The 25,840-nt window shown below is 38.8% G+C and overlaps 2 protein-coding genes across 2 annotated transcripts; one reads left to right on the top strand and one right to left on the bottom strand.

The window, feature by feature from the left end:
• The first annotated feature begins 18,665 nt into the window (after positions 1 to 18,665).
• Positions 18,666 to 19,607, top strand: OR4E2 (olfactory receptor family 4 subfamily E member 2). The gene has a single exon (XM_019967762.2). It carries the CDS (start codon positions 18,666 to 18,668, stop codon positions 19,605 to 19,607), a length of 942 nt encoding a protein of 313 aa, XP_019823321.2.
• A 3,937-nt stretch (positions 19,608 to 23,544) lies between these two features.
• On the bottom strand, positions 23,545 to 24,492 carry OR4E1 (olfactory receptor family 4 subfamily E member 1). The gene has a single exon (XM_019967978.2). The coding sequence runs from the start codon at positions 24,490 to 24,492 to the stop codon at positions 23,545 to 23,547; it is 948 nt and encodes a 315-aa protein (XP_019823537.2).
• Between the last annotated feature and the right edge of the window lie 1,348 nt (positions 24,493 to 25,840).

Below are 25,840 nucleotides of genomic sequence, written 5' to 3'. Positions count from 1 at the left end.
GAAAAGAATAAAATACTTAGGAATATATCTACCTAAAGAAACTAAAGACCTATATATAGAAAACTATAAAACACTGGTGAAAGAAATCAAAGAGGACACTAATAGATGGAGAAATAGACCATGTTCATGGATTGGAAGAATCAATATAGTGAAAATGAGTATACTACCCAAAGCAATTTATAGATTCAATGCAATCCCTATCAAGCTACCAACAGTATTCTTCACAGAGCTAGAACAAATAATTTCACAATTTGTATGGAAATACAAAAAACCTCGAATAGCCAAAGCGATCTTGAGAAAGAAAAATGGAACTGGAGGAATCAACCTACCTGACTTCAGGCTCTACTACAAAGCCACAGTTATCAAGACAGTATGGTACTGGCACAAAGACAGAAATATAGATCAATGGAACAAAATAGAAAGCCCAGAGATAAATCCACGCACATATGGACACCTTATCTTTGACAAAGGAGGCAAGAATATACAGTGGATTAAAGACAATCTCTTTAACAAGTGGTGCTGGGAAATCTGGTCAACCACTTGTAAAAGAATGAAACTAGAACACTTTCTAACACCATATACAAAAATAAACTCAAAATGGATTAAAGATCTCAACGTAAGACCAGAAACTATAAAACTCCTAGAGGAGAACATAGGCAAAACACTCTCTGACATACATCACAGCAGGATCCTCTATGACCCACCTCCCAGAATATTGGAAATAAAAGCAAAAATAAACAAATCGGACCTAATTAAACTTAAAAGCTTCTGCACATCAAAGGAAACTATTAGCAAGGTGAAAAGACAGCCTTCAGAATGGGAGAAAATAATAGCAAATGAAGCAACCGACAAACAACTAATCTCAAAAATATACAAGCAACTCCTACAGCTCAACTCCAGAAAAATAAATGACCCAATCAAAAAATGGGCCAAAGAACTAAATAGACATTTCTCCAAAGAAGACATACAGATGGCTAACAAACACATGAAAAGATGCTCAACATCACTCCTTATCAGAGAAATGCAAATCAAAACCACTATGAGGTACCATTTCACGCCAGTCAGAATGGCTGCGATCCAAAAGTCTACAAATAATAAATGCTGGAGAGGGTGTGGAGAAAAGGGAACCCTCTTACACTGTTGGTGGGAATGCAAACTAGTACAGCCACTATGGAGAACAGTGTGGAGATTCCTTAAAAAACTGGAAGTAGAACTGCCTTATGATCCAGCAATCCCACTGCTTGGCATACACACTGAGGAAACCAGAAGGGAAAGAGACACATGTACCCCAATGTTCATCGCAGCACTGTTTATAATAGCCAGGACATGGAAGCAACCTAGATGTCCATCAGCAGATGAATGGATAAGAAAGCAGTGGTACATATACACAATGGAGTATTACTCAGCCATTAAAAAGAATACATTTGAATCAGTTCTAATGAGGTGGATGAAACTGGAGCCTATTATACAGAGTGAAGTAAGCCAGAAGGAAAAACATAAATACAGTATACTAACGCATATATATGGAATTTAGAAAGATGGTAACGATAACCCTGTATACGAGACAGCAAAAGAGACACTGATGTATAGAACAGTCTTATGGACTCTGTGGGAGAGGGAGAGGGGGGGAAGATTTGGGAGAATGGCATTGAAACACGTGAAATGTCATGTATGAAACGAGATGCCAGTCCAGGTTCAGTGCACGATGCTGGATGCTTGGGGCTGGTGCGCTGGGACGGCCCAGGGGGATGGTTTGGGGAGGGGGGAGGGAGGAGGGTTCAGGATGGGGAGCACGTGTATACCTGAAATTTTTTTAATTTTAAAAAAAAAAAAAAAAATTAAAAAAAAAAAATCAAGTCATAAAATTGTATTACAAATTAAAAATGAGCTTCTTAAAAAGTTCAGCTTGACCAGATATGAAACAATTAAAAAATCCTTAAAGGTGTATCAAGAAAAACAGGCTTAAAAAAAAAACAACAAAAAACCTTACATTTGTTAGTATCCAAAAGATAGATCTTGTTGATCTGATATAAATAGACTACCAGGTGTTTCTCCAGCAAAGATGGGTTTACTTGAAACAAGTGGAAAATTGCAATTTGGCATCTGCAACCATTCATCCATGTGCAAGTCTCCACAAGGCAATAGAAGGAGGATGTTTTTATAGAGGAGAAGGAAGTTGGGAAAGCACCAAGAAAGAAGATGTTTTCTTCTTCCTGTTGAACTCTGCTATTGTCACAGGGCACGAGAGCTCCCCATTCTAGTCTCCCAACTCTATTTCATGGAAATTTCCATTTACTAATATTAAAGTCTATGGTAAAAATATTAAAAGCCCTAAGCTGCATAGGTAATGCAGATACTTCTAATTATCTGCTCAGTGGGCAACAACTAAGCGCTGGAGGGCGTTAGCTCCACCCTCTTGTCCATTTTTTACTGCTGGAATTCCATATTTATTTCTTCTTATTGGATGACTAAACAGTAAAGCTAACCTTTACTTAGGCCAGCCCTACTTTGCCTTAGGAACACATGAGGGCTGGTTGCCCTCACAACTGTAAGAATAGAGGATTGAAACTTTCAGTGCTACCTCCACTCACACTTAGGGTCAGCTACTTTTGTCTCTTTGCCATGTCATGGTTTAGGGTCTTCTGGGCATCAGCAGAGGTAACTGAGGGCTTCCCTGGTGGCTCAGATGGTAAAGAATCTGCCTGCAATGTGGGAGACCTGGGTTCTATCCCTGGGTTGGGAAGATCCCCTGGAGACGGGCATGGCAACCCACTCCAGAATTCTTGCCTGGAGAATCCCCATGGACAGAGGAACCTGGTGGGCTACAGTCCATGGGGTCGCAAAGAGTTGGACATGACTGAGTGACTAAGCACAGCACAGAGGTAACTGAATCTCTGCCAACCTTGAGGTGGATGTTGACCTTGGACTCATCTCTTTGATTTTCCTTCACCTTTTTTCGCTGTCTTTTCTATGCTGTCTTTGGTGTGGAGGGTCCCTAAGAAATCATAATCTACAACTCCAATGCATATTCTGTCTCACTGCTGTTAAAAAACAAAATTTAAGTGTAAGTTTAAAGATCAAATTGGCTTTATTCAGTGATTCATGATTCAGGCAGCATCCCACCTAGTGAATAGAAAAGCTGCTGAAAAGGAAGGATTTTTGTAGACAGAAGAGGGCAGGCAAGGGAAAAAAGTAGATTATCTAATCTTTCTTTGGGGGATGGAAGGGGTCTCTCAGGATGGAAGGGGTCTCTCAGGCAGGATTACCTCATTATCACTGATCAAGAAATTCCAGACTGACCAGTTAAGATCACATTCCTGCAGAAGACTGAAACTACAATTTAGTTTGGTATCAAGTTTTGGCTTGGTGAGGTGGGCTTAGACAAGTGACTCCATTTTGGGTCTGATGTTTCTTTTAAAACATTAGTCGACCTTGATCTCCTGTCTCCTGGTTATCAGCACACTCCCCTGTTTTTTCCTACACCAGAGGGTTAGAAGACTGTGGCTGTTGCTCGTGGGGTCTCCATGTGTAGTACAGTGGGAGCTATGGCCTGAGGCTGGGCTGGCACTGTTGGGCCTGGTCTTCTGGACCATGCTCCCATGTCTTGGTCTCTTCCCTTTTCTTCTGTTTTGGTAATTCTGGTAATCAGCAGAGAACCCCTACTGTGTGGGTAGCATCTATAGTGGTTACCGTCTGCTGCATGTGTACTGCCTTGCGCTGAAACTCCAGTAAGTCCTGTAACATTTGCTGCCTCCATACCCTTTTCTCCTCAACAACATCAAATTCCACGGTGTTTCCATCTCCTACACTGCAAATCTGGATACATGTTGTATCATGTATTACTACCTCATTCCTTTCTATTACTGAAATATTTAATTTTATGGCTATTCTACACTTTGTTTACCTATTTGTCATTTGGTAGACATTTTGTTTTTTCCACTTTTGGGCTATTATGAATAATACTACAATTGATATTTATAGAAAATTTTTATATGGATATACAGTTCCAATTTTCTAGGGTATAGGAGTAGATTTGCTGGGTTATGATATCTCTGTGTTTAACATTTTGAGAAGCTGCCAAATTGTTTTCCAAAGGGTGTACATCAATTTACATTCCTGCAGGTTAATTATGTTGAAAAAACTTTTTGTGGGCTTATTGGACTATTATATATCTTCTTTGGAGAAATGGCTAGTTAAATTCTTTGTCTAGCTACCATATGACCCTGTAATCCCACTTCTGGGCATGTATCTGGAGAAAAACGTGATCCAAAAGGATACCTGCACTCCACTGTTCATTGCAGTGCTGTTTACAATAGCCAAGACATGGAAGCAGCCTAAATGTCCATAGTTAATCAGCTATACCCCAATACTAAATAAAAAGTTTAAAGTTTGAGGGAAAAAAATCCTTTGTCTATTTTTAAGTTGGGTTGTCTTTTTGTTGTTTTTTTCTTTATATATTCTGGATATGAGCTAGACCATTTATATTTAACATGACTATTGATGGGGTTTGGTTGATCTGGATTTTGCTATTTGTTTCCTATTCTCACTTTTCCTCTTTTTATTTTTTTTCATGTGGATTAATTGAGTTTTAAAAAATATTTTATTTTATCTTCACTATTACCTTATTAACTATACCACTTTATCTGTAGCTGTTTCTCTAGCATTTATAGCATACATCTTTAATGTATCATGCCATCAAATAACATGATACACTGGCTGTATTTATCTTCTTGGACTCCAAAATCACTGCAGATGGTGGCTGAAGTCATGAAATTAAAATGCTTGCTCTTTGGAAAAAAAGCTATGACAAATCTAGACAGCATATTTAAAAGCAGAGATATTACTTTGCCAACAAAGGTCTGTATAGTCAAAGTTATGGTTTTTCCAGTAGTCATGTATGGATGTGAGAGTTGGACCATAAAAAAGGCTGAGCACTGAAGAATTGGTGCTTTCAAATTGTAGTGCTGAAGACTGTTGAGAGTCCCTTGGACAGCAAGATCAAACCAGCCAACCCTAAAGGAAATCAACCCTGAATATTCATTGGAAGGACTGATGCTGAAGCAGAAGCTCCAATACTTTGGACACCTACCTGATGCAAGGAGCTGACTCGTTGGAAAAGATCCTGAAGCTGGGAAAGACTGAGGGCAGGAGAAGGAGGCGACAGAGGATGAGATGGTTGGATGGCATCATTGACTCAATGGACATGAGTTTGAGCAAGCTCTGAGAGATAGTGAAGGACAGGGAAGCCTGGTGTGCTGCTTCCATGGGGTCGCAAAGAGTCAGTCTTGACTTAGTGACAGAACAACAAGAACTGACTATATAGTATAAGAATCTTTCAAACTTACATTTTTTCTCCTCCCAGCTTTTTGTTATTATTTTCATGTATTTTACTCCTGCATGCTACAAATGCCACAATGCATCATTATTATCTTTGCTTTGAGTAGTCAAAAAATTTTTAAGTATTTTAAAAAATTAGCTGGTTACAAAGTATCTTGGTTATATTTTGCTTGTTTAAAGTGATTACTTCATGTAGGCCATCTGTGAAGTGATCTGTACTTTTTTTCTTTTGGCTCTAAACTTTTACTTAAGCAATAGAAAAAGCAGGTGTTGAGTCAGATAATTCTGGAAACTAAGTTCCACGCTGCTTACTGTGCATTTTGGGAGCCCATGGATTGATACATCTTAGTAATCATGGGTGAGCTTTCACCTGTCAGCAGACTTTGAATCCCTGGTGTGTATTGTAAATTGCCAAAGGTTTGGAACTCTTCCATATTTGAAGGTGCTAGTTTTATTGTCCATTTATTAAATTGCTAAGTGAATGGAACTAATAACAGGAAATTCATTGAAACAGAAAACTTAATAATACCCCTGAGTATTCATTGGTAGCAAGTTCAATTATAGTCATGCAATGATCACTTGAAAATCTAATGTCAGATAGATAAAAATCACAAAGCTTTCAAGCATGAGATCTACCTTGTACAGAATTCTGTGCTCTGTGATTTTATATCCTAGACTTCTGTAACAGAGTGTAAGAAGAGAACTGAGTCATTAGAGGAGATATAGGAATAGATGGTAAGTGTTTGCTATCAGAGGAAAATCTATTTTAAACAAGCAATGTAAGTTGGTAAACAAATGTTACCTATTAAACATTGAAAAAATGTTATTTTGGCCTTTAAAAGAGAGTCCAGAATTTAGCAGAGCTTCTGGGTCAATTGATTTGACTTGATGACACAGAGTTTTCCTATCTTCTTTTTGCCTCACCTTTATAAAGTGGTAATGATAATTTCTACTTATTTAAAGAGGATGTTGAGGTGGGGAAGAGAGGAGATAATAAGATCTTTAAGAGAAGTTTAACTTCCTAGAGTGGTAAATGAATAGTGGTCTTTCTGTATACCTAAATTTTCCTAAACCTAAGCCACATTGCCACCTTTAAAATCATTGCAAGGAAGGTAATTGTATTAGTTAGGGTTTGCTAAAGAAACATAATCAATAGGATCTCAGTTTATATATATCAGTTTATTATCTGTCTGTCTTAAATTTTATACAGAGGGAGAGAAGGAGAGAGAGATTTATCTTAAGGAATTGACTGGTGAGTTTCTGGGGCCTGACAGATCTGAAGTCTGCAGCTCAGGCTGCAGACTGGATATTCTTCAGGAGTCAGTCTTTCAGTCTTGAGTCTAAAGACAGTCTGGAGGCCAAATTCCTTCCTTTGGGGTTCTTAATCTTTTAAGAATTTCCACTGATTGTATTAGACCTACCCACATTATTAAGGGTAATCTGTTTTACCCAAAGCCTACTGATTTAAAAGTTAATCACATCTGAAAACATTGTCATAACAACATCTAGATAATACTTGATTGCACAACTGGGTATGATGGCCTTGCCAAATTGACATATAAAATTAACTGTCACAATAATTAAAGGGGCAAAATTGTTACTTACTTTCCAGATAATGAATATAAAGTCAGGTGACTTGCCCAAGTGAGAGATAAGTTGACTAAAGGAGTAAAAAGAATTATTGAAATTTTTAGATACATTAATGCATGAAATAGGTTGTCACTTTTTTTTTTAATCCACCCTTTAAAATTATTTATTTATTTATTTATTTTTGGCTGTACTGTATCTTCATTGCTCAGTGGGCTTTTCTCTAGTGTCATGAGTGGTAGCTATTCTTTTAGTTGCGGTGCATGGGCTTCTCACTGAGGTGGTTTCTCTTGTGGAACACGGGCTCTAAGGCCTACGGGCTTCTGTAGTTGCTAATCTTGGGCTCTAGAACACAGGCTCAGTAGTTGCCACGTATGGGCTTGGTAAAGAATCTGCCTGCAATGCAGGAGACCCGGGTACAATCTCTGGGTGGAGAAGATCCCCCTGGAGAAGGAGACGGCAACCCGCTCCAGTATTCTTGCTTGGAGAATCCCACAGACAGAGGAGCCTGGTGGGCTACAGTCCATGAGATTGCAGAGTCGGACATGACTTAGCGACTAAACCACCACCATTGTCTTAGTTGCTCTGTGCTGTGGTATGTGGGATCCTGAGCCACCAGGGAAGTGCAGGTCTTCACTTGATAATGTTTTTTAGTTCAGCAGGGCAATAGTAGAACGTAAAATTAGCTGGATTTGATTTGACACAACTCCTTAAAAACTTTTATGTTTTCTTCCCCAGCTTTATTGAAGTATAACTGACAGATAAAAAGTATATATATTTAAGGTGACAATGTGGTAATTTGCTGCATATATATGTTGTGACATGATTACTAAAATCAAAACACTTTTACATATTCTTGACACAAAATTTTAAGCCTAAAGTTAATATTATGTCATATTTCATAAAATAGGCAATTTATTTATATTAACTGAAGACAAATACTCTCCATAATAAATGTTTGTTGAATGAATAAATGGCCTTTGAGTAACAGATTCTTATTCAAATATAGTTTTGAATATTTGAATATTCTTATTCAAATATAGTTTTAATGGTTCTCATAGTAGCTAATGATTGAAATGGAGTTTTGAATATTTGAATATTTGAATAGTTTGAACAGATTGAACAGATAAAAAGTATATATATTTAAGGTGACAATGTGGTGATTTGCTGCATATATATGTTGTGACATGATTACTAAAATCAAAACACTTTTACATATTCTTGACACAAAATTTTAAGCCTAAAGTTAATATTATGTCATATTTCATAAAATAGGCAATTTATTTATATTAACTGAAGACAAATACTCTCCATAATAAATGTTTGTTGAATGAATAAATGGCCTTTGAGTAACAGATTCTTATTCAAATATAGTTTTGAATATTTGAATATTCTTATTCAAATATAGTTTTAATGGTTCTCACAGTAGCTAATGATTGAAATGGAGTGGCAAATAGGCTTAGTTTTACCTTTCTTGGCCATAAGAAGGCAAGGGTATTGAAAAGGAGAAATGCAAAATTTATAGAGAAGGAAGGGGATTAATAAATTCAGAGGCCAATATTAAAAGGGTGAAACTATTTAAATAGAAAACCATTTATTAATGTCCAAATCATAATGTTTAAACAGAAATGATATTGTAATGGATTCAATAAAGACTTTAAAAAATGGTTCACATCAAAAATATCTTAAAAAATGAGTCTATGGCATTAAAAAAAATGCAGTATGCTGTGAAGAATAAAATCTTTAAAAAGGAAACTAAGTAAAATATATTAATACTAAAAGATTTAGGAGTTCACCTAGCTCAGCTCTCTGGCGGCAACTGCTGAGTAGTGGAAAAATCCAAGTGCAGGGGAACTGGGACAGAGTCCCAATTCTGCCATGCAAAAGCTGGGCAAGCCACACACCATCTCTGAACTTAGCTGCACCCCACTTTATTAGAGAAATAAAGCTGTCAAAGTTTAGAGCATCCCTAGGAGCTTCTGCCTTCTCTCTTCTTTAGGGTTTAAGCCCCTGGCTTTCAACTGACACAGGCACTTCTCTCATACAAGATGGCTCCAAGCAAGATCAGAGAAGGAGATATATCATATAACATCCCTTATATGTGGAATCTAAAAGGAAATGACACAAATGAACTCACAAAGCAGAAAGAGACTCACAGACTTAGAAAACAAACTTATGGTTGCTGGGGGAAGGGACAGTTAGGGAGTTCGGGAAGGTCATGTACACACGGCTATATTCAAAATGGACAACCAACAAAGATCCATTGTACGGCATATGGAACTTTATCTACTCACTGTTATGTGCCAGCTTGGTTGATGGGGAGCGGGGAGGTTTGGGGGAGAATGGGAGAATGGATACATGTATATGTATGGCTGAGTCCCTTTGCTGTTCACCTGAAACAACCACAGCGTTGTTCATCGGCTGTGCATGCATGCGTGCTAAGTCACTTCAGTCCTGTCCGACTGTGACCCTGTGGATGTAGCCTGCCAGGCTCCTCTGTACATGGAATTTTTCAGGCGAAAATACTGGAGTGGATTGCCATTCCCTTCTTCAGGGGATCTTCCTAACCCATATCCCTTACGTCTCCTGCATTGGTAGGTGGATTCTTTATCACTAGCCACACCTGGGAAGCCCGTATACCCTAACACAACATAAAAAGCTAAAAGATCGTGGCAACTCAGGGTTTTACAAATTCCGTTTTGAAGCTAAAATGATAATAGTCTACCACGATGGAGCTCAGTTTCCCCTTGGCAAAGGGAGTCGTTGCTAAGTGTATCTTTGCCAAGGCTTGAGCCTGTAGTGTTGAACTAGAGATCAGGTGGCAACAAAGAGAGAAGAGGCAGGTAAAGATGGGGTTTGGAGTATCTCTGAACAAACAGTAAAGATAACTGGTCTGAAACTGGGGATTCATGAGTTAAAGGAGGCTGCTGCTTACAATGTTTGATCCCTGACAATTCACTATACTCCTGAGAAGAGTGATTTCAAATATGGGAAAATTCTTACTGTCTCCATTGCAGAGCTGGTGTGGGAACTGTGGAGCTCTTGGGAGAAAGGCAGATGGCAGGGAAAGGATAGGAAGGGACAGATTTGTATTTTCTTATAGCATTTTATGAAGAATACCAATAACACCAACATAACAACAGTGATATCCAGTGGGGACTCTAGTCCTTTTTGTTCAGTTGCCCCTTTGTAGATAAGATTTTTATGGTTTTCCTTAAAAATCTAGGCAAATATTTTAATGCACAGATCAACTTTCTCCCAAATTTTGAAACTTCATTTCAGTGTTACTTTACAAATATTTTTTTCAATTAGTTCATGGAATATTTGGTGAGTTTCTCCTTTGTGCCACATACTTTACCATGTGGGTAGAAAAATGAATGAGATATTTACCTTCCTTCAGGAGGTGCATACTTGTACTTTCTTCTTCCTTAAAGGACATTTTATATTTTTTGCATTTAAGCAGCATGGCACAGAGGTTGAGAGTGTAGGCTTTTGGAAACAGGAAAATCTTTTGAACAGGAAACTCAAATCCTATTTCAACCAACTGCTAACTGAGTGACCTTGAGTAAATTAACTCAACCCTGACAACATTTTGGAAAGCAGTTTGACAACATTGTATTTTGAGTCACAATTTTTGAGCTAGTAAATTCATTTCTAATAAATAATTTCTAAAAGTAATAATTTAAAATATTGGAGAGTTTATAATCATGCAAAAGTATTTGTAGAGCTAATACTGTTGTTCTGTTTCTACACTTAAAGGTCCCCATCTGCAAAATTATTTATGGGTCGGTCCATCTGTGAGTTTACTGAATGACTCAAGGAAGGAGTGAAACTTAATGTGTTTACAGCAAGATAGCACTAATCATGTGTCACCAAAAACTAAGAAGAACAATGCTTTTTGTGTACATTTCTTCTCTGCAGGTATATTGGTCATTTCAATGTGCCTCACTTCTTCAACTTTTTGATTACAGTTCCTCAGCCCTCCAGACTTTTTTATTTTCAGGCAGAAGAAAAAATATAGAACAGATATAAAATATAATATAAATATAAAACAGATCAGCATGATGGTGGACAAAGGGTGCAAAGGTTGAAGAGAAGCAGAGAAAGAGGTAATGGGATGGTTGAAGGAGGTGCTCTGCATCTTTTCAGAAGAATGAAATCTTTAAAAACCAGGAGACTGTTAAAATATACTTTCAACTGGCAGTGTATACTTGTTGTTATTTTTTATCTTATATGTTTTTGTTTTTATGGACTCTTTAGGGCAGAAATGGCTTAGCATTTCTTCAGGGGCTTCTGTAGTTTAAAGCACGGAAGTCTTAGTCACTGCTGAACTTATTATGGCTGAGAGTTGGTATCTCATTCACTGCTGAACAAAATTTTGGGGGACGTAGTCATAAACAAAAGAGATCTAGTCTTTGTCCTTGAAGGGTTTATATTTGGAAAAGCAGACAGTAGATATGAATGCAAATAATTTAGATAATTTCAAGTCTTTATAAGTGCTACAAAAAAGATGGACTAGGATATTGTGTAAGTGAGGGGTTGTTCTTTTGGTTATAGTTGTCTGCAGGGACTCCATGAGAGGGTCATATTTGAGATAAGACCTTAAAAATGAGAAAGATAGAGCCCTGGGAAGTCTGGGGAAAGAATATTCCTTGGGCACAGATACTGTTGGGGCATTCACTAAATATTGTTTGATTAAGCAATGAGCCCTCTCTCTTTTTCTTTCTCTCTCTCTCTTTCAGATTTATTTATTTCGCTGCATGCAAATAAATGATCCTGCATGCAAGAAAAGATCGTGCACGCAGGCTCTTTAGTTGCAGCATATGAACTCTTAGTTGCAGTATGTGGGATCTAGTTCCCCAACTAGGGATTGAACACAGGCCGCCTACACTTGGGGCCTGCAGTCTTAGCCCACCGGTCCACCAGGGAAGTCCCTCTCACTTTTTTTCGCCTACTTTTTTGTGGTTCTTGTTTTAGGCTACTAAATACATGACCTACATTTTCTCTCTTAGGGATTTCTGGGATGGTTTTTTTGCAGATATCTCTTAGTTATAATAAAAAGAACAGACTTTTATGCATTACAAGTGCCAGGCTATATGTTAGCCACTTGAATAACAGTTTGTGAAGTAGGTTTCTGTGCGTTCGTGCCTATGTGCTAAGTTACTTCAGTCGTGTCTGATTATATGGACTATAGCCCGCCTGGCTCCTCTGTCTGTGGCATTCTCCAGGCAAGAATATTGGAGCGGGTTGCCATTTCTTCCTCCAGGGGATCTTCCTGACCCAGGGATTGATTTGTACATATGAGGAAACTGGACTGGAAGAAGCACAAGCTAGAATCAAGATTTCCAGGAGAAATATCCATAACCTCAGATATGCAGACGACACCACCCTTACGGCAGAAAGGGAAGAGGAACTAAAGAGCCTCTTGATGAAAGTGAAAGAAGAGAGTGAAAAAGTTGGCTTAAAGCTCAACATTCAGAAAACTAAGATCATGGCATTCAGTCCCATCACTTCATGGAAAATAGTTGGGGAAACAGTGGAAACAGTGGCTGACTTTATTTTCTTGGTCTCCAAAATCGGCAGATGGTGCAGATGGTGATTGCAACCATGAAATAAAAAGACACTTACTCCTTGGAAGGAAAGTTATGACCAACCTAGACAGCATATTAAAAAGCAGAGACATTACTTTGTCAACAAAGGTCCATCTAGTCAAGGCTATGATTTTTCCAGTAGTCATGTATGGATTTGAGAGTTGGACTATAAAGAAAGCTGAGTGCCGAAGAATTGATGCTTTTGAAATGTGGTGTTGGAGAAGACTCTTGAGAGTCCAAGGGAGATCCAACCAGTCCATCCTAAAGGAGATCAGTCCTGGGTGTTCATTGGAAGGACTGATGTTGACACTGAAACTCCAATACTTTGGCTACCTGATGCGAAAAGCTGACTCATTTGAAAAGATCCTGATGCTGGGAAAGATTAAGGGCAGGAGAAGAAGGGGACGACAGAGGATGAGATGGTTAGATGGCATCACCGACTCAATGGACATGGGTTTGGGTGGACTCCGGGAGTTGGTGATAGACAGGGAGGCCTGGCGTGCTGCAGTTCATGGGGTTGCAAAGAGTCAGACATGACTGAGCGACTGAACTGAATTGAAGCTCAGAGAGGCTACATAATTTTTCTAAAGTGACCTTTTTTCAAAGTCTCAGCCCACCTCTTTTTAAAACCAGAGCAAAAACTCTGTTTACTAACGGTAAATAAATTTCTCTGGAGCTAAAGAAGCAATAACTACCATCTGGTGCCCCTGGGAACAGCCTAAGGACATAAAAGAAACTACCTTGGCTTTGAAAATTTCAGCCAATCCCAAAGTTTAGTACTTTTCATTAGATTTTTTTTAAATTTATTTTTTAATTGAAGGATAATTGCTTTAAAGAATTTCGTTGTTTTCTGTCAAACCTCAACATGAATCAGCCATCAGTCAGTTCAATCACTCAGTCGTGTCCGACTCTTTGTGACCCCATGAATTGCAGCATGCCAGGCCTCCCTGTCCATCACCAACTACCGGAGTTCACTTAAACTCACGTCCATCGAGTTGGTGATGCAATCCAGCCATCTCATCCTCTGTCATCCCCTTCTCCTCCTGCCCCCAATCCCTGCCAGCATCAGAGTCTCTTCCAATAAGTCAACTCTTCGCATGAGGTGACCAAAGTACTGGAGTTTCAGCTTTAGCATCATTCCTTCCAAAGAACACCCAGGACTGATCTCCTTTAGAATGGACTGGTTGGATCTCCTTGCAGTCCAAGGGACTCTCAAGAGTCCTCTCCAACACCACAGTTCAAAAGCATCAATTCTTCGGCACTCAGCTTTCTTCACAGTCCAACTCTCACATCCATACATGACCACTGGAAAAACCATAGCCTTGACTAGATGGACCTTTGTTGGCAAAGTAATGTCTCTGCTTTTGAATATGCTATCTAGGTTGGTCATAACTTTCCTTCCAAGGAGTAAGCGTCTTTTAATTTCATGGCTGCAATAACCATCTGCAGTGATTTTGGAGCCCCCAAAAATAAAGTCTGACACTGTTTCCACTGTTTCCCCATCTATTTCCCATGAAGCGATGGGACCGGATGCCATGATGTTAGTTTTCTGAATGTTGAGCTTTAAGCCAACTTTTTCACTCTCCTCTTTCACTTTCACCAAAAGGCTTTTTAGTTCCTCTTCACTTTCTGCCCTAAGGGTGGTGTCATCTGCATATCTGAGGTTATTGACATTTCTCCCAGCAATCTTGATTCCAGCTTGTGCTTCCTCCAGTCCAGCGTTTCTCATGATGTACTCTGCATAGAAGTTAAATAAGCAGGGTGACAATATACAGCCTTGACATACTTCTTTTCCTATTTGGAACCAATCTATTGATCCGTGTCCAGTTCTAGCTGTTGATTTCTGACCTGTATATAGATTTCTCAAGAGGCAGGTCAAGTGGTCTGGTATTCCCATCTCTTTCAGAATTTTCCACAGCTCATTGTGATCCACACAGTCAAAGGCTTTGGCATAGTCAATAAAGCAGAAATAGATATTTTTCTGGAACTCTTGCTTTTTCCATGATCCAGCGGATGTTGGCAATTTGATCTCTGGTTCCTCTGCCTTTTCTAAAACCAGCTTGAACATCTGCCATAGATATACATATATCCCTCCCTTTTAAACCTCCCTCATATCTCCCTCCCTACCCCAGCCCTCTAGGTTGATTCAGAGCCTCTGTTTGAGTTTCCTGAGCCATACAGCCAATTCCCGTTGGCTATCTATTTTAAATATGGTAATGTAAGTTTCCATATTACTCTTTCCTTACATCTCACCTTCTCCTCCCCTCTCCCCATGTCCATAAGTCTATTTTCCATGTCTGTTTCTCCATTGCTGCCCTGAAAATAAATTATTCAGTACCATTTTTCTAGACTCCATATATATGTGTTAGAATATGATATTTATCTTTCTCTTTCTGACTCACTTAACTCTGTATAATAGGTTCTAGTTCATCTACCTCATCAGAACCGACTCAAATGCATTCCTTTTATGGCTGAGTAATATTCCATTGTGTATATGTACCACAACTTCTTTATCCATGCATCTGTTGATGGACATCTAGGTTCTAGCTATTGTAAAGAGTGCTGCAAGGAATAATGGGATACATGTGTCTTTTTCAATTTTGGTTTCTTCAGGGTATATGCCTAGGAGTGAGATTGCTGGGTCATATGGTGGTTTTATTCCTAGTTTTTAAAGGAATCTCTACACAGTCTTCACAGTGGCTGTTCCAATTTATATTCCCACCAACAGTGCAAGAGCATTTCCTTTTCTCCACATTCTCTCCAGCATTTATTGTTTTTAGACTTTTTGGTGATGGCCATTCTGACTGGTGTGAGGTGATATCTCTTTGTGGTTTTGATTTGCATTTCTCTAATAGTGAGCAATGTTGAGCATCTTTTCATGTGTTTGTTAGCCATCTGCATGTCTTCTTTGGAGAAATGTCGGTTTAGGTCTTTTTACCACTTTTTGATTGGGTTGTTTGTTTTTCTGGTATTGAGCTGTATGAGCTGCTTGCATATTTTGGAAATTAATCTTTTGTCAGTTGTTTAGATTTTTTCTTAAACATGAATATGGGCTTCAATTTTTTATGATATCCTTCAAAGTCAGAAATTCTTCCCATACCCTGGCTTCTCTCTTGATCTTTTTGACAGAAAACTTAGACATCTGCTACAACTAATCACATAGAAAAGATGTCTAGTTCCTATGCTACAGTTCAGAAAACTGAGGCTTAGGGAAGTGAAGGCCAAACGTTATAGTTATATGAATTCACCACATGTGCTCTTATGAAGAGCCTTCTACCTTCTCCTTCTTAGTTGAAAGCAAAACAACTCTTGGTTCTTTTCTATGAATGCATTGCTGACCAGGAGTTTATGAGAACAGGCTTCCCTATCATAGAATTTGCTTCATAAGAAATATAACCATATTAGACTTGACTTGGAGAAGGAAAAATGTACTCATAATCCCACGAAGTCAGCATTTACATTTCCTTTCTGTATGCAGCCACCATGCATGGTTTTAATACTTTGTTTTAAAACAAAGTAGTTAAAAAAAACAAACAAAGTAGTTCATGCTTATGGACAAACTTGAATAATTACAGAGTGTAATATAAAAATTTTAAATGCTGCTAGTATTTTAAATTTAAAGTTGAAATCTAAAATGCACTAGTATTTCCACAGGCAACTAGTGTTAAAATAAGTGTGTAGTCTTCAATACATATCATCTTTCCTTTTAGGAATAAATACATAAAAACAGAATTCATGACTATATATGTTTCAATATGTTCATATTCACATATATATACATAAACATTTTTGATTCCTTCCTTTATTCGTTCTTATGACTTCCCTGGTGGCTCAGAGGTTAAAGCATCTGCCTGCAATGAGGAAGACCTGGGTTCGATCCCTGGGTTGGGAAGATCCCCTGGAGAAGGAAATGGCAACCCACTCCAGTATTCCTGCCTGGAGAATCCCATGGACGGAGGAGCCTGGTGGGCTACAGTCCACGGGGTCGCAAAGAGTCGGACACGACTGAGCGACTTCACTCACTCACTCACTTTGTTTATTCCTTCCTTTCCTCCTCGTTCACAATATGTTTATTTATTTAAACTTATTTTTAATTGGAGGATGATTGCTTTTCAATATTGTGTTAGTTTCTGCTGTAGAGCAACATGACTCAACCATAGGTATATATACAGCCCCTTCCTCTTGAACCTTCCTCCCACCCTTACCCCCACCCCACCTCTCTCAGTTGCTACAGAGCATTGGGTTGAGCTCCCTGTGTTATAGAGCAAAAATATATTTATAATATGCTGTTTTCACTTAATAATGTATTGTTGACATTTTTTGAATTTAATAGTTTGCCATCTTGGCTGTATGTTGTAGTCACCAGAGAACTTTAAAAGTACTGATAGGTCCAAATTCCAGAGACTCTGAATTAATTTTCTGAGATGAGGCCTGAGCAGCAAAATTTAGAAACCCCAACTATATGGTTTTCAAGTGCAGCTACATTGAAAACCACTGTTTAAATCAATAAACATAGATCGTACTCATTCTTATTAATTGCTATATAATATTCCACACTGTGGCTGTACTAAAATTTATTTCCCTATTCCTCTTTAGATAAATATTCAGATTATGTCCAGTACTTCATTTTGCTAAATGTTTTAATAAAATGTATCACCCTGACCCAGGGATTGAACCTGTGTCTCTCGTATCTCCTGAATTGTAGGCGGATTCTTTAGCCACTGAGCAACCTGCAAAGTCCCAAATCATATTACAGAATAAAAAATTAAGCTTTAAAGTCACTTTTTAAGTCTATTGTGAAGGACTGGATTCTTTTGCAGGTTACCTGACAAGTTAGCTTCAGTTCAAAAACAAGTATTTTTTGCATACCTTCAGTTCAGTTCAGTTCAATACTTACTGTGTGCCAGAAGCCATGTTACGTGCTGCAAGGGATAAGTTATATGTGACCATTGCTCTTCAAGAAAATCTTGATTTAATGGGGAGCAGAAACAGATATCTTATTTTATACTTTCTTTTAGATAAAAGAAGTATGAAGGGAAGTGATAAGATTTGATTGCATCAGTTGTGTTTTCCTAAAGGTACTGCTCTTTGAGGTAATTTTAGAAGATGAATAGTATTTTGAGAGTCAGCAATGAAGAGAGTACAGTTGATTAAATGGTTATGTTTTCTGAGCAGAGGGAACAACATAAATAACAAACAAGGATTTTGGAAAGTAACAAGATGGAAGTAGCAAATAAATGTAGCAGACAGTTGCAGGCTTTGAAGGTATTTTTGATAGGAAGAGTGAAGTAGTGAATGATTTTAGCTGGGAGTTGTATTTTAGAATTCTAAATTGGTGTTGCCTGTGGGTTAGACTGAAATGAAAAAATCACCCAACTAGTGGCTAAGGGTTTTGGGCAATTTATTTATTCTTGTAGAGCTCGCTTACCTGCAAGACAGGAACAATAATGCTTATGCAATGGTGAGTTTATGCGTGCTAAGTTGCTTCAGTTCTGTCTGACTATCAGTGACCCTATGGACTGTAGCCTGCCAAGCTCCTCTGTTCATGGGATTCTCCAGGAAAGAATACTGAGGTGGTTGCCATGCTCTGCTCCAGGGGATCTTCCCCATCCAGGGATCAAACCCACATCTCTTGCGGTTCCTGCATTGCAGGCAGATTCTTTATTGCTGAGCCAGTGCAGAAGCCCATGCAATGGTACAGTTATGGCTAAACAGAATGGTGTATATAAAGTGCATGGAATGTCTCCTGATATATACTGGGTATAATATGTAGTTTAGTTGCTAAGTCATGTCTGACTCTTGCAACCCCATGGACTGCAGCCCGTCAGGCTTCTGTATCGATGGGATTTTTCAGGCAAGAATACTGGAGTGGGTTGTCATCCTTCTCCAGGGGATCTTCCTGACCCAGGGATCAAACCTGGGTCTCCTGCATTGCAGGCAGATTCTTTACCGACTAAGTCACCAAGGAAGATTGGATATTATAACAATTGTAATTAAATTGATCTTATACTCTACATACCATGATAATAAATAAGCAACCCAGATAGAAATTCAGAGTCACTTCTGTTAGTTCCACTCCTATAGCATTAAGGCTAAATTACTGTTCATATTTTTTTTTTTTCCCCAAAAGGTCCTTTGGAAGCTTATAGGATGGATGCTCTAAACCAAACAAGAGTGACTCAATTTGTCTTCTTGGGACTCACTGATAACTGGGTACTGGAGATATTATTTTTCATGGCATTCTCAGTCATGTATGTGCTAACCCTTTTGGGGAACATTCTGATCATGGTTACCATAGTCTTTACTCCACGTCTTCATATCCCCATGTATTTCTTCCTGAGCAATCTGTCCTTTATTGACATCTGCCACTCATCTGTCACAGTGCCCAAGATGCTGGAGGGTTTGCTTTTGGAGAGGAAGACCATTTCCTTTGACAATTGCATTGCACAGCTCTTCTTCCTACATCTGTTTGCCTGTGCTGAGATCTTTCTGCTGACCGTTATGGCCTATGATCGTTATGTAGCCATCTGTGTGCCATTACACTACCCCAATGTGATGGACATGAGGGTCTGCGTACAGCTTGTCTTTGCTCTCTGGTTGGGGGGTACCATTCACTCACTGGTGCAGACCTTCTTGACCTTTCGCCTACCTTACTGTGGCCCTAATGTAATTGATAGCTACTTCTGTGATGTTCCTCCTGTCATCAAGCTGGCCTGCACAGATACATATCTCACAGGAATGCTGATTGTGTCCAATAGTGGAACCATCTCCCTCTTCTGTTTTCTGGCTTTGGTCACCTCCTACATGGTCATCTTGGTTTCTCTTAGAAAACAGTCAGCTGAAGGGCGCAGGAAAGCCCTGTCTACCTGCTCAGCCCACTTCATGGTGGTTGCCCTCTTCTTTGGGCCATGTATCTTCCTCTACACTCACCCAGACACCAACTTCTCCAGTGACAAGGTGGTATCTGTCTTCTACACGATGGTCACCCCTGTGCTGAATCCCCTCATTTACACCTTGAGGAATGAGGAAGTAAAAAATGCCATGAAGCGTCTCCGACAGAGGCAAGTTTTTTCCATGAAATCGTGTACATGATGGACATGGAATTATAGATATTATTTTGGTCATATCTCTAATGAGTGACTAAGAGTAAGAAATCTAAGTTATTAGGTGAAATGACCTGGAGAGTCATTTCAGGCCAGACTTCTGAACTAAAGAGGGGGACTTATCAACTATTGCTTAAATAAAGGAAAAGATACCTGTTGTAACATGTAAGGGAAAAGGATTGGGACAAGTTTAAAGAAAACTTCTAGTTTCACCAGTAAAAGAACACACAGACTTTGGGGGCATAGTCTTAGTTTCAGGAACATGTAGAGTTCTGAGAGAACCTATTTTTTTGATTTGTACAGTTCTGTAGGTTATTACCTCTGGGAAGCTGTACATTATACCTGTGTTTTATACATTATAGGGATCCTACTTTCAAATGTATTTTCAAGATGTTTATTTAAGCTTTATATGGTATTTATTGGTTTCCATGGTTGCTCAGAGATAAAGAATCCATTTGCCAATGCAGGGAGATGTGAGTTCAATCCCTGGGTTGGGAAGATTCGCTTGAGAAGGGAATGGCAATCCACTCCAGAATTCTTGCCTGGGAAATTCCATGGGCAGAGGAGGTCCATGGGTCTCAAAGAGTTGGACATGACTTAGCAGTTAAAACTATAACAGCAACATATTTATATTGAATTAAACTTTGGCACTTTGAGAGTAATTCTCTTATTTATCTCTACACACAGTCTGTACTTTTGGTAGTACTTTATTTTTTACAAAATCAAGGTGGAGATCTATTGGAACTTACTTTAAAATAAACTTTGTTAAGGTAGAAATTAATTACATAAAAGGTACTCATTTAAATTGTACAGTTTGATAAAATGTGACAAAGGTTCACTTATGCAACTATCTCCCTAGTCAAGATATAGAACATTTCTATCACCCCCCCAAAATTTCTTCAGAACCTTCCCAGCCAATAATCTTATCCCCACCCAAGCACCCAAGCATCTGATTTTTTCTTGCTGTAAACTAAATTTGTCTTTCCTAGAGTTTCATGTAAATTGAATCATACACTATGTACAATTTTATGCTTGACTTCTTTGCTCTGTTGGGATAAACTGTATATAGTCATAATGCATTATTTTTTTAAAAACATTACTGATTGTTGTTTTCACATATTGCTATTATGTGAAGAATGTTTGAATCTACATTGTGGTGGTTATTGGTCTGAAACTGTTCCTTTTCTATTTTATAAAAATGTGATTTATGGTAGCTTTTAATATCAAAATATAAAAAATAGTAATGTTCAATAAAAGAGAAATCAGAATTTATAAGAATTAGAGTAATTACATGTACCAGGAAATAGTGATGAGTTAGTTATTACAATTAAATACTAAATTTAGTTAGAGCTTTTTGGAATTTGTGACAAAGGAAAGAAGAAAGTGTTACAGGTGATGTGGTAAACAAAGTGAGAGTCCCCCAAAGATGTTTGCATCCAGTCTCTGGAACCTGTTAATATTTCAGGTTGAACAGCAAACAGAGATTAAGGTTTGCTAGTCAGTTGACTTTGAGATAGAAATAGTAGCCTAGATTATCCAGGTAGACCTAATGTAATCCCAAATGTTCTTAAAGATAGAAGAGGGAAACAAAGGAGAATCAGAGGGAGATATGACTACAAAAGTCAGAGAGATTCGATATTGCTGGCTTTAAAGACAGAGAAGGGGGTTACTAACAGGAATCTGGGTGGTCTCTAGAAACTGAAAAAGGGAAGGAAATGGATTCTCTTCTATTGCCTTCAGAAAATAATTCAGCCAAACTTTCAGTTGTAAGATAAATAAGTTCTGGGGATTTAATGTATAGTACGATAACAATAGTTGATAATACTCTATTGTATACTTGAAAATTGTTGAGAGAGCAGATCCTAAGTATCCTCACCAGACAGACAGACAGATGCACAGTAACTGTGTGAGGTGATGGATGTGTTAATTAGAATTGATTGTGGTAATAATGAAATTATCATGTTGTACACTTTAAATATATTCAATTTTTGTCAATTCAGTTGAGGTCAGTCACTCAGTCGTGTCTGACTCTTTGCGACCCCATGAATCACAGCACACGAGGCCTCCCTGTCCATCACCAACTCCCGGAGTTCACTCAAACTCACGTCCATCGAGTTGGTGATGTCATCCAGCCATCTCATCCTCTGTCGTCCCCTTCTCCTCCTGCCCCCAATCCCTCCCAGCATCAGAGTCTTTTCCAATGAGTCAACTCTTCGCATGAGGCGGCCAAAGGACTGGAGTTTCAGCTTTAGCATCATTCCTTCCAAAGAAATCCCAGGGCTGATCTCCTTCAGAATGGACTGGTTGGATCTCCTTGCAGTCCAAGGGACTCTCAAGAGTCTTCTCCAACACCACAGTTCAAAAGCATCAATTCTTCAGTGCTCAGCTCTCTTCACAGTCCAACTCTCACATCCATACATGACAACAGGAAAAACCATAGCCTTGACTAGATGGACCTTTGTTGGCAAAGTAATGTCTCTGCTTTTGAATATGCTATCTAGGTTGGTCATAACTTTTCTTCCAAGGAGTAAGCGTCTTTTAATTTCATGGCTACAGTCACCATCTGCAGTGATTTTGAAGCCCCAAAAGAAAAAGTCTGACACTGTTTCCACTGTTTCCCCATCTATTTCCCATGAAGTGATGGGACCAGATGCCTTGATGTTAGTTTTCTGAATGTTGAGCTTGAAGCCAACTTCTTCACTCTCCTCTTTCACTTTCATCAAGAGGCTTTTTAGTTCCTCTTCACTTTCTGCCATAAGGGTGGTGTCCACATTGGTCTTTTATTTCTTGGAACAGGCCAAGTTCTTTCTAAACATAGATCTTTACATCTGCCATTTCCTGTGCCTAGAAAGTTCATCACCTTTCTTTTCTCGTGGTTGGCTCTTTTTTCATCTTTCAGATCTTAGCGTAAATGGCATTTCCTCAGAGAGGCCCTTCTTAACTAAGCAATCTAGAGACCGTCTCTTCTATAACTCTCTAACATCATTGTCTTTCATGGCATTTGTCATGATCTGTAATTGAAATTTGCTTATATTTTGTTTTCTTTTTTAAAAAACCTTTTTATTTTGTATTGGAGTATAGCTGATTAACAGACAATGTTGTGATAGTTTGAGGTGAACACTAAGGGACTCAGCAATACATATGCATGTATCCATTCTTCCCCAAATTCTCTTCCCACATATTTTTGTCTTCTATTCTCACTAAACTCTAAACAGCGTAAAAGGAGGACTATGTATTTTATTTATGATTACTAACCTAGTACTTAGCACATAATAGACGCTCAGTAAATATTTGTCAGATGAATGGATAATAAGATATCCCCACTGTATTGTCTTAATGGAAGAGTTTTTGCTGAACACTTGAGGATATCAACTTCAGTGGTTCAAAGTCTTCCTTCTGCATTACTGAAGTCATTTGCAAACTTACTTTGTCTGCTTTACCAGTGTTTGCAAAGCTATTGAGGCAAGTGTCTGAGTGAATGATGTTGGCAAGTGCTGCCCAGAAATCTGAACATTTGTTTAGACTTTGGTTATCACCCTAACACAAAAGCAGGGATAGGAACCATGATGTAAGGAAAATAACATGTTTGTGTTGATACATTTGGCTTAACATCCTACCTTCATCATTTCCTAGCTGGGTGACCTTGGGCATGCTGTTTGCTTTTTTGAGCTTTGGCTTCTTCATGTGTAAACAAGCTTATACATACCTCACAGGGTTGTTGTGAGAATTAAGTAATTGCGCAGTGCCTAGAACAATTTCCAGCCTGTGGAAGATATTAAAAATCATAGTAATTGCTATGATTGTCAGATATTGGACTGGAATATAGTTTCACAAGTCATATAGATTGATAAATGTGGCTTGTAACATATCTTTGCTAGGCATTTCTTTAATTTGGAACACCAAGCACCATAAGGGCTTAGACATTTTCATTTTTTTTCTCTTCCCTTCACCCTCCCCATTAACTTGTTCAAGGCATTTTTCATGTCTTCATTCTGAAGGGTGTAGATGATAGGGTTCAGCAGGGGTGTGACAGCGGTGAAAAACACAGACATCACCTTGTCCTCTGGGAGGCTGGTGGATGGACGGGAATAGATGAAGATGCAGTGTCCCAGAAAGAGTGTGACCACGGTGAGGTGGGCTGCACAGGTGGACAGGGCCTTCCGCCGGCCTTCTGAGATCTGCTGCCTCAGACTCACCAGGATGACTGCGTAGGACACCACAAGGACCACAAAACAGACCACGGAGATCAGCCCACTGTTGGAGACGATGAGAATCTCAATGATGTGGGTATCAGTGCAGGCCAGTTTGATCACCTGAGGCACATCACAGAAGAAGTTGTCAATCTCATCAGGATCACAGTAGGGCAGCTTGATGGTGAGCGAGGTCAGCGCTATGGAGTGGATAGTACCCCCTGTCCAGAGGGCCACAGCCAGCAGCACACACACTTTCCAGCTCATCACTGTCATGTACTGCAGGGGCTTGCAAATAGCCACATACCGATCATAAGCCATGACAGTGAGGAGAAAGATCTCTGTGCAGGCGAAGAGGTGCAGGAAGAACATCTGAGTTACACAGGCATCAAAGGAGATGAGCTTCTCCTCTGACCAGGTGTCTATCAGCATCTTGGGGACAGTGACGGTGGAGTGGCACACATCGATAAAGGATAGGTTGCTGAGAAAGAAATACATGGGGGTATGGAGATGATGGTCATCGATAATAGTTATGACGATGAGGATGTTTCCAATCAGTGTCAGGACATAGAAAACAAGGAACATGGCAAATGCAGCCATCTGCACATTCTGATTGATAGATAAACCTCTGAGCCGAAAACATGTCACTACAGTTGTTTGATTGAGTAGAACAGCCTCTTCCATTCTCACCGTTGGACACTCCTGTCGAAAATTAGAAAAAAAAACCCACTTAATATCTGCATCACTCATTTGGCCACTTAGGTTCTTCTGTGTTTATGACTTCTCTCCATCTAGAATTTCTAGTGAAGTATCTCATTTTAAAATCCCCATTCAGCATCTTAAATCATGCTGGACACATAGCAGTTGCTAAACACACACTTTTGGAACAAAAGAATAGAAAAAATTGATTCACTAAGAGATGTAAAACAATCTTGGGCAGGGAGAAATCAAATAACTTATTTCTCCCTTATTGTATAAAATATCAGTGTTTAGCTTTAGGTTACAGATTTTTATAGGAGAAGAAATGAAGGTTCTTCTTACTCTCAATAAGTAATTTTTCCAGGGTTATACAAATTCTGACCTTGAACATAGTTTTCTTTATTGTCCTGTTGACCACATGTTCACTAGCCCACACCCTTACTTCCTTGTTTGCTCTGCCATCATACCCTGAGACTGTAATTTCAGTAATCTAGATTTCTGGAGGCAGAAGATTTTCACCAAGCTGCTGGCAATGTGGCTGAGATGTTCTTTGAACAATACTTTAGAGGAGGCTGGATCGAACCCAGGAAAACTTAGGAAATCTAGAGAGGGTACAGGGAGGCTTGCTTCTCCTCCACCTCTGAGTTGAGGACAGACTTGCTCATTCTTAATCTGGAGGTCAAAATCCATGCCTAACAGCATCACTGTCTTGGCTAGATTATCCTCAGTTCTTTTAAATTACAACTCTCTTGTCTGACTTACTGCACCACGGTAAATCAACAGTAGTTGCTTTTAAAAAAGATTAGCCTACTTTTGACCCAAGCATCACTAATTTTGTAAAAAATGTATATATTTGGACTTTCCTGGTGGTCCAGTGGCTAAGACTCCACATTCCCACTGCAGGGGGCCTGGGTTCGATCCCTGTCAGAGAATTAGGTCCCACATGCTGCAACTAAGACCTGGTGGTGCACTCAAATTAGTAAACAAATATTAAAAAACGAAATGTATATATTATATAGAGTCACAAGGTCTCAGTTCTTTTTTTTTTTTGATGATCTAATTTACGTATATATTGGTTTAATGTATAAGACAAGATCAGAAAGATTATGATAATCACATTTGAAAGAATGTGGATGAATAGGGATGGAGAACAATATTTGAAGAAAATATTTTTGTTTATGCAAAGTATTCATAGGTTATTTCTATGACATACTTTAGCTTTTTTGTTGTTGAGATCTTTCGGTGCAAAATAATATGGGTTGTGGGAAGAGAAGACGAGAGGGGATGGTCTCTTGTCATGGTCTATTGTGCGTAGTTTGTATTCCAGGAAGGG

Source organism: Bos indicus, chromosome 10, assembly GCF_029378745.1.
Source record: "Bos indicus isolate NIAB-ARS_2022 breed Sahiwal x Tharparkar chromosome 10, NIAB-ARS_B.indTharparkar_mat_pri_1.0, whole genome shotgun sequence".
NCBI lineage: Eukaryota > Metazoa > Chordata > Mammalia > Artiodactyla > Bovidae > Bos > Bos indicus.
Note: the sequence above shows the minus strand (reverse complement) of the source record. Positions and strands in the feature narration are given on the sequence as shown.